The sequence below is a fragment of the Amblyomma americanum genome, chromosome 1 (genome assembly GCF_052857255.1).
Source record: "Amblyomma americanum isolate KBUSLIRL-KWMA chromosome 1, ASM5285725v1, whole genome shotgun sequence".
Lineage (NCBI taxonomy): Eukaryota > Metazoa > Arthropoda > Arachnida > Ixodida > Ixodidae > Amblyomma > Amblyomma americanum.
Genome location: NC_135497.1, coordinates 457,910,078 through 457,926,201, shown reverse-complemented (window position 1 = coordinate 457,926,201; position 16,124 = coordinate 457,910,078). Strand labels below are relative to the sequence as shown.

Sequence of the window (16,124 nt, the reverse complement as noted above, 5' to 3'; positions counted from 1 at the left end):
CCACCCTGGATTGCCAGCTACAGAAACCTTTTAGTAGCCTGCCAACTGAAAGCCTCTAGGGTTCCAAAAAAAGCCGTTTTCCTGTGACTGAGTCTTTTTTTGGCACAGCTAAGGTGCAATATTGATCAATTTTCTGCTTTTCAAGCAGACTGGTGCAGCAAACTGTAAATGTATTATTAAAATGGTGCAAATGAAGCAGCTGGAACACCATTGAGCGATAGAATGAGCAGTCATAGCACCCTGCCGCGCAGGCAGAACTAGAAGCAGTCACATCTAGACACGTTATCGCGGGCTAGGTGCTACTATGCGTTTGTGGCGGGCAATTCTGAGAATTAAATTCATCCGGTCCTAATGGCAAATGAAATAAATTGATCGGACAGTTATGTGCCAGAAACAAGTATTGGAATGCATTCGTGTGAAAAGCAAGCTTTAGTGCTGGAATATATGGCACTATTTATGCTCCAAAACGTTTATTTACGGGGAAGGGTTGTCAAAATTAAAAGTAATCAGCAAAGTGCATTTGCTTGCGTTTCTTCTGCCGAGACTCCATCAGCATCACCTGCAGCTTGCCCAAAGCTCCTGCGCAACGTCAGAGTTCTCAATGACAGAGAAGTGGCGTGCAGCAACATCGAGCGCCGACGCTACCTCATGTGCACTTGGTGGTGGCATAGTCTCGTCGCCGCTGTCGGACTCATCACTGTCGGCTGTTCTCACTGCACGCAAGCCCTGCAACGTCTGCCGGGAGCATGCAGCCTCAATTATATCGGCATCACTCAAGGGCTCAGTCTCCACACTCCCGTCCACGTAGCTCGCGGCACCAACAAAAAGCATGACTATGGCCGCCGAACTGGCTGAATTGCATTGTGTACACCACGTGATCGCGACCTAGCAACCGCGACACAATGAAAACCTGGAACGGCTTGCGGCGAAGCATCAGCGGCGAGGGCGAACGCTCTGGCAGCGAAAACGTGCTATGGCATGCACCAGAACGCGGGCTCCGTGAGCCTCAAGCACTCGGCTTTTTTTTCTTTTCCGTTGTTTTACATCTGTGGTAAATTTGGAGCATGTTTTACTCGCTATGCAATCTACGAGGAGCAGTGTCAGCCAGTGGCTCCTAGTTCGAATTAGCCGTAGCGGATGCCGACTTGTTCGAATTATCGGAAGTTTACCCCCATTGTAGTACACAGGGCTGAGCCGGGACCCGGGGGTCAGTTCGAATTAAAGAGATTTTACTGCACAAACAATGCTTCTGAGTGTGTCATGCATGAGGGACTCACTCAATTCCAAGGTCAACTTCAGGGATGCCTGAAAGCATTTGATTGGACAGCATCTCTTCAGACTTCTTGGAGGTTGACTTGCGCAGGTGCTCCGGCACGTGAAACAGCACATCCTTCTCGTCGACAACCCTGTGCACACAAAGCCAGCACATAATACATGTGCTCTAAGCACTCTAAGCAGGTAATGCCTCTGGACTGAAAGCTAGCACAAAGGTTTTCTTTGGACAGAATTACCTCTGAAACATGCCGCGTAAATTTCATGAAAAACTATCCCAGCGATGAGTGCCTACATTGTACTCCCATCTTTGCTACCTGAAGGCTCGCTGAACTAGTTTGCTCTGCATTTCCTTGGTACACCAAGCCTTTGTTTCTTTTTCATAGAGTAGACTCTCATTAATTCAAATTTCAAAGGACCAAAGATTTTTGTTTGAATTATCAAAAGTGAACCATAATATGCAATGCAAGAATAAATGATTTGCTTCATGGATATCCACATGCATACAAACAGTATTTTGAAACTGTCTCTCTAGGCAAATGTAGATAAAAGTGTTAGCACAATATAGAATATGGGTGAAAAGCACTGATATGTTTACTCAACCAGCAGTCTCCAATTGGTTGTGTGACTGAAGAAAAGTTGTCAGAAACGTACTAGTTTCCTGAGAGAGTAACAACATATTAAATGGGACATCAAGGGACTGGAAAAACACCCAAATTATTTGAAGGATGTATCATTGAGTGGGTACAAAAAAAAAACTTTCAAAAACCGATTTCACAAAGCAAAAAATTTCACTGATAAAAAATAGGCAACACTCGTCTGCTTTTGAGTGAAAACCATGCTGCAATGACAATTTTTTTGCAATTCAAATCAAGCTGTACTGCATGTCCATTGCTGGGAATGTGAAAGCAGAACCTCTCCAAAATAGTAAGGCCTTCCGCAGCTTCTTTCAAGGGTGTGACGCAGTATCGGTGGAGCCTCCTCACAAGTGACAGCGTCCATGTAAGACAGCTTCACCACACAAACCATGAGCAGCTCATGATTAGCTCATGATTTGCACAAGAATGGCACAAACACCTTCTAAAAAGGAAAAATACCAAATCAACATCTGAAACGACATGCAGCTGGTCTTGGCCTCTTGATGCACGGACGACAGCCACTATCGCCATGGGCTGGTATCAAAGCTCACTAAATGAAACTACGTGGTGACAAGCCACCTCCAATCACTTGAAGTGCCTGCCAATCTGACTTCGACACGGCAGTCCTTCAAACCACATCCAAGTTAACCGGTTGTTGGGGCCAAATTTGCAGTTCACGTGGCTCCGCAAACCTGACGCACCCGACCTCAACCGCCGGTCTTTCACATGCCGGCACCGTTGGAGCAAGACAAAAAGTTTGAATTAAGCCATTTAAGTGAAACCACAGTATGAATTAAGCAGAATTAAAATCTACTGAAAATACCGCATTTACTTGCATAATTTGTGCACCCCAACTTTTTATCCAGACTTCTGAAAAATGAAAAAAAAAAAAACTTTTACTCGTACATTTTGTACTCCCTGCTGCGCAAACACATCAGCATGCATGAGGGCATGCGCAGGGAAGGCTAGGGAAGACTGGAGCGGCTGCGAAAGGTGAGCGAGTGGTTTCAAAAGTCGGCGATTTGTTTGTAAATTCGTTCCGGTAAGAAAAAGTGAATTGCGCGCTGTTTACCCGGCTCGCTCGCACTGGCGGTCGCCTTTTCGTACAAAGGGGTATGACAGCAAACTTCCGGTAACATCCGGAGCATGTGTCGTGCCACAGTCCAAAACTACCGACCCGTCAGCTATTCTGTTAGCCGCTACACAGCCGGAGCCGCATGAGGGTGCGCCGTATTGTCACCTTGTATCTCCATCTGTCTCTGACTGCTGTCTTTGCGACTGTATCGTTCCGCGTTTACTACTTCAGCTGTGCATTCGCCAGCACTTGGGGAACTACGTAACGCGATTCTGGGGCGGGGGCGACTGAGGGGATGCATCTACTTATATTTGGAGTCAACTTTTTTTTTTTTTTAGCTAGGGGCGCGAGTGCGGGATAGACTAATACACAGCAATATACCATATACATTGCGCATTATGACCTTTGTAGTGTTCTTAAGGATGCGTTCGCAAAATCTCTGCATAATTTGCAGATCCCCTTTTCAAAGCCTTAATTTTAGAAAAAAAGTGCACAAATTAAGCGAGTAAATACGGTATACCCATCAGCCAAATATATTGCAATTTGTTTGAATTAATAGAAAGTACAACTTGAACTTATCTTAGTTTGAGTTATAGAGTCTACACCTTGTTTAACCCATTTTTATGGCAACATTTGTGGAGTTTTGACTATGTGATAAAAATAATAATGTGCAAAACAATACTGGCATATATTATTTGCAATGAAAAGCATTTTTTGCCAACTGTACAGAAAATTCGGCATGGTGATACCTCAGAAGTCATCACACAGCTGACTGCAAAAATCTTATTGGTTCGCTCCACCTGATGCCTTCAATGTTAAAGGGACACTGAGGAGAAATTGAAGTTGGCTTGTATCGATAGAATACCAGCTCCTGATCACAAAAACGCTGCTCTTACTGAAAACAAAGCTCTTGTAAGGTAGAAAATAGCAAAAACCAAAATATACAGGTATCGCCACCACAGGCCAATCTCGCAAGTACAAGCGTGGTGACGCCATAGGACAAGAGACGCCGCCTTGGAGGAATTTTCCATCCTACTTGGTGTCGCGAATCTCTGAGGCTGAAAAAGGTAGGTTGCGCAGATCAATATTGAAGTATGTTTTGTTTTAAAACCAATAGTGCACTTTTATCACACAAGGAAGGCAGGCAAAAGACAACCTGAATGTTGGAAGCAAAGAAAACGGATGCTTGGCAGCGCCACAGGCGGCCAGGAGAGTTTCGATTCTCTTATGGCGCTTCGCGTCTACGAGCTTTGCGTGCCCCGTGGTTTTGTTTTTGACGCGCTTCGATTTACAAGCGCCGAACAGCAGAGGAACTCCAAGTGACGCTTCAAGTGCTAGTTAACCTTTGAAGGAGCCTGTTAATGCTTGTCAGATGATCGCCACGGTCGATGAAAAGCTATGATGGCACGATGGTCGGTGATCGTACAAGGCAGCACTTGTGTATTCGCACGATTGCCCGGCGAAACATTCGCGGCTGTGCCAGTCAACTTCAAACTACTTAACGGAAATCGTTTATTGGGGACAGGAGACAAGGTACAAGGCAGTTCAGAAAAATTGCTGATGGCCTAGCTCTGTTAGGCCAGGATATACCTAGCGAAAGCGCGGAGATATCTGCATCAGAAGAGTGCATTCATTAGATGCGCCTTTATGGACGGCTGTAACTTGAGCTGTCGTGGCAGAGCGGCAGCGTTTCCGCCTCAAACGCCGAAGGCCCTGCTTCGATTCCGAACCTCAGTACCGGACTTCTCTTCTTTTATTCAGCGAGTGGGCGGGGGGTTTCAGTGGCTCCCATGGATGCCGCCGCTGAATACGTTGGTTGCGCAGGCTCTGTTAAGGCGCGTTTATGCTGCGGCAGGGCGCGCGCGCGCGCGCTGCACGGCGAAGTCACGTCAGTCAAAGCGAGACCCTCTATACTCCAACTGCGCTTGGCCGCCGACGCGTTCGGCGGCTTCAGCGCACTCTGACCGCACTGGCGGGGAGACTTGGAGCATGTCTCTATTTCGCGCCGAATGCGCCAGCCGCCGCCGGCCCGGCCAGACTGATTTGGCTCTGCAGCGAGGTGCGCGTTATATTCAATAGCTGCGGCAGTTGGGCGGAGCTGTTCTTTTCGAGCTCGGCTATTTTAATCCATTTACAGTAGTACATGTCTGAAGGTACATGCAAGTTGGCGAGAGAGCCAGATCCAGTGGACCCGTTGGATCTAGCGGAAGCCGTTGAAGCGTCGTGCGCCGGCTTTGGTTTCAAGCCGCACCCATTTGTTTTTTGTGGCAAAAAATAAATAACTTGGCCCCTGCAACCGTGGGAGACCTCGACGCCGCCTACTGCGCCGTGCAACCGCGCCGTTCAAGGAATCACAATCCGTTGGCCCCAAAGCCCCGGCCAGCCTCCGATGGGCGCAAGGCGCCGACCTTGTCCTGGCCCCTTGCGACTCCCCGCACTGGGGTTATGATATTTAGTTTGCAACGGCTGCTCTCTGAGGAAGGGGGAAACCACCCGCCGGCGCTTAACCTAACCGTGCTCCCTCAAAAGCATCGCACGCTCTGTGGGGCTGAGGCCGCTGAAATGCAGGCCAGAGTTTTTGCGAGAACTACGTCGTCGGGCTCGGGAACGGGATCCATCGTATTGCTGGCAAGACGCCGGTGCAAAACGAAGCGACGGTGGCGACCCCCGATAGATGCCTTCAACGTGCGGCGGCGGTAGCTTTCATTTCGGCAGCTGCTAGACCGCACCGCTCGGCCCCAGGAATCACGGAGTCTCCGTTTACGTCACGTTTCACGTCACTCCGTTCTGTGTCGTCATAAGAGTTCTCAAGTTTGAATCAGAGCGGCGCGAAAAAAATTTTCAACTTCGAATCCAAATTTCTTCGAAATAAACGCATCTTTCGCTCCCGGACAAGAGTCAACAAAGCCATGAAATGCCGAACTATCAGATATTGCTAACAAAAAAATTTTGATAGGGTTGTCCTCAGTGTCCCTTTAATGAAGTCCCAGTTTTCATCTCTGCACTTGTCTCCTTACGTTGGTCTGCCAAGGTCAAAACCTTTTCTTCCTCCCCAATTTTCCTTTTTTCAGCCCTGTGTATATGGCACAGTTGCACCTGTGTCGAAACCAAACAGATTTTATTCTAAGGAACGACCATACGCAACGCCAGCACACAAGTGCCATAGCCAAGCTGTCACCAACTATAGGTAAATGCACTAGCTCTGCCACATTTCACTTCAATGATCCCATTTTCATTCAGCTAAAGCAAGATTTGAAAAAATAGTATCTGTACACTCCTTTCAGTTTTACCATGCCGCACCCGCAAGGTGGACTCTCCCGGAGCTGCCACAGCTGTTTGCCACATGCAGTGGATTGCTTGAACGGGTTACATTTTGTATGTATCCTTGAGCACGTTTTCCCACTGATCTAGCCTGAAGGCAGCAAGGGTGATGTGCCGAGCCTTTCAGTGAAATGCACATAACCAGCTGCTTACCCGCAGGCAGCCCCAACAGGTGTGTGCTAGCCATGACACAGCGTGACACGACAGTGCAGAAGCGTAACAGAGTGCAGGGAAACTTAATTACACCTCTCAGCAGCATGCCAATCAGAAGTGACCTTCCCTACCGGAATTTTTTCTTTTTCTCCAGCTGCCCAGTTTTCAGAAGATCGAGCGATCCCCGACAGGTCTAAAAAAATCAGTTCGTGACCGTAACTGGGTCCCAAGATACAGTATTCCACAGTGTGTGCAGTGCCCTTTCTCCTTTTTCTCGTTGATGCACCATTTTCAATCATTGACTAGTAAACTGAATTCAGCTGCAGCAACAACTTTTCATGTCTCTCTCAAGACTGCATCAATCCACCATCACTCCGGTCTTAAGCCAACCAGACCATCATGCACTCTCAAATAAGAGCAATTAGAAAAATGAAACGCGCAGGACTGCGAAAATAGGTTTTTTTTAATTCAGTAAAAAGAAAAACAAGCAGTTTGCCAACCCAAAACCAAGTGAGCAGCAGCTTAGTTGGTACTCACTGTATCTTCTGTTCGGTCGGAGTCTCTTGGACTTGGCCTCGGCGCTTAGCCAGCTCTTCCTCAATGTACTTCATCCTGGGCAAGGAGGAAAGGAAAGCCACTCACAGCACCACTCAAGGTGACAAAACACCACATAAAGCTTTCGAGAAAAACCCCTTTAAGGCAAATGTACCACAGCTACACTTTTCGGCAGTTCTACCACTTGGGGCAGACACTACAATACAGTAGAATCTCGATGATACGTATCTCATTGGGTCGCAAAAAATATCTGCATCATCCAAAATTCGTCACTCAAAACGAACAAAAACCAGATGCAAACCCACTGAAAAGGCATTCATGCAGATCTGTTTTTGGATGATGGGATTTAATTATGGCCACACACTGCCTCTCATTGCTTGATTTGTTTTTGTTTTTATGCGGATTTAACATCCCAAAGCGACTTAGGCTATGAGGGACACCGAAGTGAAGGGCTCCGGAAATTTCGACCACCTGGGGTTCTTTAACGTGCACTGACATCACACAGTACACGGGCCTCTAGAATTTCGCCTCCATCGAAATACGACCACCGCGGCCAGGATCAAACCTGCGTCTTTCGGGTCAGCAGCCGAGCGCCGTAACCACTGAGCCATCGTGGCGGCCTCTCTCTACTTGAGTTACACACTGCGCAAATGGCAATAGCAAAGTAAGGGCTGTGTGCCATCACTGACTGCTCACGCAGCATACTTTTTGCACAGCAGCTGCTAGCCTCATTCTAGCCCAAGCAACGAATAGCTTCAACTGTTTTGCATTAAACCACTGTCTCCACTACCAGTTAAGCCAGGGCACTGGCAGGCAGTACTTACATGTCAGCATCCTCATCACGCTGGTTTGTTTCCACCGAGAACGTGTTGCCCAGGTTCACTGCATCCAGCTCCTCCATGGTGACCCTTGAATTCAATGAACAGAAATGTAAGGTGCGGCCACCTTCACAGTTGCGGCAAAATCCACTGCACTTACACTAGAGTGGCCGTGTACACCACATATGCTTTCACAATGCTAGTGGCAAGTGAGCACATTGGGCAACCACGCAGCTTTCGAGGAACTCCAGCCAAAATGTCAGTGCAAGGCAGCAGCAATGCACTGCTACACACAAAGCACGCCCAAGGAGTCCAAAAGGAATCAAAAAGCAATTCCATCACAAAGTCACAAAAAGTACACTTTATTCTAATCAGAGCTACCGAGCTGCCAGGTTTGTTTACCAGCGTTCCGCAAGGCTCCAGCACACAAAGAATGACAGGATGTGGCACACAAGGACTGCAATGCAGTTTAATGCCCCGAACAGGTTATAAGAATAACTGCCTAGGGGAAACAACATTGCCACTGCATTTGCTGGGACAGACATCAAAGCAATGGCAGACCAGTGAGCAAGCTCCCACTTGCTTTGTGGGACTCAGCATGTGAAGAATAACAAGCTGCAGAGCTGAACTTGCATTTTTTTCCCGTTTTATACAGTGTGTCCCAATGAGCCCAACAAATTGTGTGCACTGGCTTCATTTGCCACTGGGACAACAAGTGAAGCAACAATTTGGTCAATCATTTTGTGGTGACTTAGTCCCTCCAGCAACCGTGAACATTTCCCTGCTTGCTTGTTTCTGCTCAAGAAGTGGCCCTCAAAGACTGCACGCATGCGACTACCAATGCACGCATACGAGTCTCTTTCATGGGCAAGAAGGCCTTTGAAACTTTGCAGTTAGCAAGCAGTTTTGTGTCCTTCACTTTTATAAAGCGTAAGGTACGGCAACATGAATCCGTCTCTGATGACTACTCCAACACAAGCATGCATTCTGCACTAACTCTTCTGTCTCGCACAATGTACAGTCTCGGCCAAAAGTAACCACGCAATGGGGTTCACTTTTAACTAGGCAGTGGAGCACTAATGGTGCCCGTTAAGCTTCAAATCTGTGTAAGTTATGGAGAACCCTTGTCCTCACCTTTCGAGACTTTTCGGGCTTCATGGGTGCCGCAACAGCTCCACCCTACGGCTGATAAGCAAACCCCATTGCCTGGTTACTTTTGGCAGACTGTACCAACCAGACCAACCACCCATTTTACACAAGGCAGCATACCTTTCCGATGTTCCCAGTTTAAAGACCTCATGATGCAAAAATTTTGAGACCAGGTACAACAGCTCCTGTCCCACAGTTTACCTTCAGGTGCAATGCCCAGTATTGTGTGACTGATGAGAATAAACATATAAGCATGCGCCATTTGATACTAGAGGCAAAGCATAGCAACAGTTTCATTGATGGGCTGTAATGCCCAGAAGCCAATTCTTTGCTTGCATGCTGCCTGCCATGTCTTTTACTGGCAGCATGTCCTGTGTGAATAAAAATTAGGGACCCTCAACTTTACATGACATGTAGGATACTCTAAAGCAGAAGCTGTGGGTTCTCCTTTGGCCCAACTTTAGTAATTGCTGTGGAACCTCCTTGGGAACACCTTTGGTATTCTACCCAGGGCCTCTTTGGGACAACTTTGAGAGCTCTCCTGCACTCGGTGTAACTGCTGTGATGCGTCTTGTTGTGCTACCGTCCTGCAATAGTCAAGCCTAGAGGCAACATGGGAGGGCCAGCACTGCAGCTTATACACACCAACCAGCCATCATTAGAAGAGAAACTCGCACCAATACCATGCACTTGTTCTGCCCTTGACTAAAGCCCCAACTTTACGCGGCGGAAATTCCTCAAATTGAGAACAAACTATCCGCGAAACTTCACAAGACACATCAAGTAATGCTTCAAAATGCACCTCATGCTATATTCGAGAACAAGGTACATACATATACAGTGGGGATACCAATAGAGCTTTTCAAGGTAGCTAAAGCAATCTTCGCCACGAGGCTTGAGAGCCGCTAGAAGGAGCCAGCTTTTACAGCAAAAGCTGTTATAGCTTCGGTTTAGCCATACAGCCCGGCATTCAACCGTGGAATCTATAGAGTCAGCTGCAAGACCTTATTCACTTCGTGAATTACCTGAATTTAACTTAACGGAATTGAATTCATTCAATTAAACTAAATTGCCACCTGCCAACCCAACCGTGGTAGCGTGGAGGCAGCTGTGCAGCATACCTCCATGTTCCCGCTCAAAATCACAACACTGCATGAATACAGAGGGACAGATACCTTTTGCAGTGAGTGCTGTCAACAAGGACCATGAAAAACTGAATGCAGGAAACAACTATGCAAAGTTTGCCGATGAAGGCTCCCATTACATTTCAACAAAAAGAGAAAATTCAGTAAACACAAGCACCATTTAAAAGTAATTAAGAAAATAGGCACTTGTTCCTGCAGCACATTTAGGATGACTGCGTCAAGTTTCTCAGCAGTGTTGGTACTGTCTGATCAAAAAAAAAAGGCATTCAAAACAGCACTCCCACTTCACATATTTTTTCACTATTCAGTGACTGCAGAGGAAAAACAAGTTTACCCATATTGTTTTATATCTATGTATTAGTTTAAAAACGACAAAATGCATATCCCGCGACGTGACCATTCTTGCTCTGCGCCCGTAACGAGTTAACTGCACGGAACGCCAGCGTGCGCCATTTCTTTGAGTGGTGTGCTGTGGTTAGTGGTTATCGGCACCTTTGATCAGTTTAAGTATTGTCACATATAAGTCATTCTTTCTTCAAAAAAACGACCACCCAAAATGGGGGAGTCGACCAATACGCAGAGCCAGCCATTTTCGGGGCCTAAGCCAGTTCTGGACGAGCAGCGAGTCATATATGCCCTCATGCCAGTGCCCATGCCCAGCAGGATGCACGCATCATTAAATCATATGCCAATCTGTTCCGCTGAAGAAAATTTGAATTTCGTGCCATTTACCTGGCTCGTTCGCACTGGCAGTCATTTCCTCGGACAAGCCCCCTCATACGGGGTAGCACCGTCATCTGAGTTGGGTGGACGCGGCCGCTGTATTGTTATCAATGCAATCACGCGTCTTTGCGAATCACTTAGACAGGAACGAAGAGCATGCAGTTAGCCTGAGCAGCAACAATGTGGTACTGAATCCATCAAGCCTATCCATGTCAATCCGTTCAATTAAATCCGTTTGAATCTAAAATGGCCCTGTCTGGGGCAGTGATGATGGCAATGACTCCACTGCTTATGGCAGCAATATCTGCTCACGTCTATTTCAGTGGCAAAAATCGAACTTTCAGACTCCACACAGCCGAAAATATTAGTTGTGAATACATCATACATGTTCCTAGAGACACACGACAGTTCGGCAATAAAGTCCGAAATGCCGGACAAGTACAAATTATTCCAATCTGAAAAATCGGTTGGCTACTATTTGGCAGTGCTCCAACTGGAAGTGCTCACTATGGTCACGCCATGAGCTGGTGATATTTTTGCTGTCGAAGGAAGTGGTGGTCTGACGGAGTGAATGCCGCAGAAAGCAAAACGTGTGAGAGTGAATTTCTGGAATCTGGAAGTTCCCCTAAGGATGGACTGGAAATCCCTGAGAGAGGCCCTTGTCCTACAGTGAGCTTAACTAGGCTGATTATGGCAATGGGAACAGTGGCACCATAATCTACCAACAGGCAATAAGCACACATGCTCCTCATATATAAGGTCTGCAATACTGCTGTGGAAAAGATATTTGGCAGGGGATGGTGGTGGTACCTGTTTACCACAGCTCTGTGCGGCAAAATCTGCTGCAAAGATCTAAGCACATGAAGGAAGCCAACAGTCACCGAAACTAAGGAGCATAGGGGAATGTTTTTTTTTTTTAATTTGTGGTGTTGAGCATTGTAAAATTGATAATGTAATTATCTTATTGCTATAAGCTAATTGATATTAAATTATAATTACCTTACAGCAATACACTAGTAATTTTCCAATCATCAACACCACAAATTGAAAAAAAAAAATTTTAATGTTTCCCTTTATGTTCTCTGACTTCGGTAAGAGTTGGCTACCTTCATGTGTATCTCATAACAAGCCACCTCATTTCGCTTCCCTCGTCTACTCAAAAATCTGCTAAGGGCTTGCAAAGTCCCAATAAGGCCGCATCAAAGCCCACCATGGAAAGGAAATAAAAATGCCTAGCAAGAACACTCCCTCAATGAGCTGGCATATGCTCACACCGTGAGAATGGCTGCCCAGACAGGTCTTTCCACCCACGCTGTGCTGCTCCTACAGTGTTTTGGCCGACCCCAAACGTCTCGAGCACAGCTAGCACAAATGCGCCGCAGACAAGGCACACTAGCTGTTAAGTGCAGCGACACTGCAAGCAGCAGCCCACACTCTTTGGTTGGGGAATGAGGAGAAGTGGCAAGCATCTTTGTCACCCTCCTAGTCAAGGTCTCCATCTCCACACTCAAGCTCTCTTCCTTCAGTGTGTTCACAAAGCAAAAGTGGCCGCACACATAGAAATGCAACCATTCTTCCTTCTGATCACACAAGGGTGGCTAGTCAGCTTGATTTTGCTCTAATCAAGCTGGCTAATGCTGCATGTGCTTGCAGCCAAAAGATGTAATGGGCAGCATGCATGCAGAAGGGCTCACCTCTTCCCTTTCAGGGCCTTCATGTCGATCATGCCTCCAGTCTTCAGCTTGAAGGGGTCATCCTGCAGCAGTTTTTTGCATGACCCATTAAAATTATGGATCACAACTAGCGAGAGCCCATTCTCTACCACCTCTGAATTCATTACCACTGAGAAGTAAGAAAAAGGCAGACACTGTCATGAATGGCACACCACTTACAGTTCTAAACATTCAGTACCTTTCAAGTACACAACTGCACTCACTTGCATTGATGTATTTCTCCGTACTAGGTATAACTAATCAAAACCATTCTAGCATTGCACAGAGCAAATGCCTGAGTGACAGGTGACAGCACAAGTATATGGGCAGTAGTCGGCATAATAACAATAAAAATTCTGAGGGCACTTACGTCTGCTTACTTGGAGGAATGCGAAAGCACGTGGGTTTTTTCCATGATGCCAGGGCGTGTTCTATTTATTTTGAATTTTCATTTATTTATTTTTTAAACTTCAGTTTTGACGCCCACGTGCTGTCACCGTCTGTGGCTGTTTTGACATCCAGGTGCTATGTCGACATCCGTGGCTATTGTGACGTCCAAGTGTAATTTTTGTGTTAATTAAATAATTATAATTCATCAACCAAATTTTTCCCATAGCAAGATCTCATCATGCACTATCCAACACCATCAAAGTTTTGTGCATTTATCTTCACAGAACGACGCAATCATGCGGAGAAAGTTTTGCCGACACGAAACACGGGGCTATTATGACGTCAGTGTAATTTTCGCGATTAATTACTCATTTAAAATTTATCAAAAAATTTTTCCCTCAGCAAGAACTCATCACGCACTATGTAACGCAATAAAACTTTTTCACATATACCTTTATGGGACGACACAATCGTGCAGAGAAGGTTTTGCTGACGTGACATAGCCATCTAATGCTTTCGCATTAATAATACTGCACAGGTTACAATTAATGCATAACCTGTGAAAAAACTCCTTGAGCACTTTTAAGGTACCATAAGCATATACTGATAACTATACAACCCAATCACTTGCACCCTATAGCCACAGCATCAACCGCAGGAAGTTTCTTAACAAATGTTTACCGCAATGCAATTCACAACCCACGCAGGGTATCCCAGCTAACAGGAACCAGGATTTAAAATAAAGCAAGTAAATCTGATGTCACTAAGTGTACAGAAGCCTATAAGCTGCAAGTTATGCCATGATTCACACACATTGCATACAAATTATCTCTGTTGTGACCCCTTCCCACAAAAAAGAGAAAGGGCAAAATTGGAAAAGTAGAGCGTGGCACTACACTATGCCCATCCAACCAAGAAACCCTGCCCCAAGGAACACCGGCAACTGCACGCTGGTGGCACATTCACATGCTTCAATAGGGCATGCTGCCAAACTAATTGGTGCAGCATGCTTAATTCGGTGCCACACAGATGACACAAAATACCCGGCACTTTGTGTCACCTATGCTGCGCCTTGTTCAAATCAAGCATTCATGTGCTGTCAGTGTGCAAACACTGCTGCTTAGTCAACCACTGCAAACTCCGTGCTGGGCACCCAGAGGGCCCAACACTGGCTTCTTTTCACCATAATTCCCATAATGGAGCTGTAACCAGGCCATGCAAGGGCATACCATTACATGGCATTTTTCATGAACTTCACAAGTTTCGCTTCTGGAAAAAAAAATCCACAGACCAAATAAAGACAAAGTAAAGTAAAAACTGCCTGCTTTATAGTGTGGCATGTGGGGTTTGCTGTGAAACAGCATGCGGGATATCAAGGACACCGTAGTGGAGGGCTCCAGACTAATTACAACCACCAGAGGCTCTTTAATGTGCCTCATCTTGAAAACAAAAACCAGCGCGACGGACAAATGACAAAGGAGATGGGTAGACACAAGCACTGTCTTGCAACTAAGCTTACCATTTATTTAGATACAGTAAGCTTAATAGGCCACACACAAAGTAGCAGCACATGTCAAACATGACCACAGAAATAAAAGCTGACAAATCGGTGTCTGGCACTGCCCAAACCAATAACCGTCTCGGTACAAAGCCACTGAAATGTGAGCAGCAGGTGTGCACATAAAGAATAAAACGCTACTTCAACGTGCAGGGGTTGGGGAAAAACTTGCATGCACTCCTAGGCTCTCCACGCAGTTCAATCCCTCACAGCAGCTTGCCAATCGCAGTATCGCTACAAAACATACACGTCAGGATCTGGTTACCAATTGTGCGAAATTCTCAATGCAAAGCTCACACTGGCCACCGCCGAAGACTGATCAACAAAGGGAGATGAGATGAAGTTGAATACAAACACAACGTGCACTGCTTACCACAAATTGTTTCACTTTACACTCAAAGGCTTTCATGGTAAGTCAGTGACTGGTTCAACTGTTTCCCCACAGCAAAGAGTGCGGCAACAAACAGTAGCACACACTGGGTGGAATGAACACACGAATTCTCAAGGCAAACATGGTCACATTCATCAACGACTGCACAGGGCCGCTCGATGGTGGTGCGTTTCCATCGAGCGGCCGTGGTACAAGTCTCGCGCACACAGGGCGAGCGCCAAGGCTCGTTTTACTCCTTTTCTACGGCGATGCATGAGCGCCGAAAGCGGCGTATCACACTGTGACGCCGGTGAAACGACTCACTTACGATTACGAGCTCTTCTTTGGGGGTGAGCTTCTTGCCCAAGTTCAGTCCAATAACGCTGACGCCGTTGGGCCGCTTCCGAAGCTTCTGGATCTCTTTCGTGTCTTGAAGAATTTCCCTGCGCCGAAATTACAGTTCACATCCCCGAATAAATACGTCAAGCCATCTGCAACCCGCACTGAGAGCTATCTATCAAAAGGGCGAAGCAACAAGTGAAGGACAAACTCGGAGATTAGTTTCTACTGCGCCCGTTTGCGTTCACCTTACGTAAATGTAATGAGCGCGACACTCAACAGTCCTCAATCCTCAACGCGCGCATAGACTTACCTTGAAATGCCATCTTCTGCCTCGCTTTCCGAGCTATCCTCATCCGAAGACCTTCGTTTTCTGAAGCACTTGCGCTTTTTAGCCCCACTTCTGAACACAACGCCAGCGCAGCTTTTATCTGAACTGTCTGCCATTACTATAGTGAACTAGAATACTGGCATGGAGGAAAGAAGGAAAAGGTTTCCTTCCTCCGTGAATACTGGTCTAGTGGCGCGAACGGTGGCGCGCGGCAGCGGAGCGGCTGGAGCAAAACGCCTCTCTTCGCCGCAAGAGGCGCTGCCGCGCCTTTTACTTTTTTTTATCTTTTTTTTTCACAAAATGGAGAAAGCGAACTAGAAAATTGACAAGCAAATATCTGGACAGCAGTAAGGGGGCCAATCAGCAATTATCGGTTAAGAAAAAGGTTAAAGAAACAGAGAGGGCTCTCTGGAAAACAGGGATGCTGACGAAATCGGCACTGGGAACACACCGGGGACCCGCCGCGGTGGCTCAGTGGTTAGGGCGCTCGACTACTGATCCGGAGTTCCCGGGTTCGAACCCGACCGCGGCGGCTGCGTTTTTATGGAGGAGAAACGCTAAGGCGCCCGTGTGCT

General features: G+C 46.6%; 1 protein-coding gene across 1 annotated transcript in view; it reads right to left on the bottom strand.

Moving 5' to 3' along the window:
• Positions 1 to 15,765, bottom strand: part of LOC144116019 (splicing factor C9orf78) — a 42,406-nt gene extending 26,641 nt beyond the window's left edge. The window contains exons 1-6 of the mRNA XM_077650680.1: positions 15,532 to 15,765; positions 15,208 to 15,322; positions 12,544 to 12,605; positions 7,839 to 7,922; positions 6,997 to 7,071; positions 1,278 to 1,406 (exon numbers count right to left, since the gene is read on the bottom strand). Of these exons, the coding sequence (XP_077506806.1) occupies positions 1,278 to 1,406; positions 6,997 to 7,071; positions 7,839 to 7,922; positions 12,544 to 12,605; positions 15,208 to 15,322; positions 15,532 to 15,665 (599 nt within the window). The 5' untranslated portion in view covers positions 15,666 to 15,765. The remainder of the gene's footprint in view (positions 1 to 1,277; positions 1,407 to 6,996; positions 7,072 to 7,838; positions 7,923 to 12,543; positions 12,606 to 15,207; positions 15,323 to 15,531) is intronic.
• Positions 15,766 to 16,124: the final 359 nt, after the last annotated feature.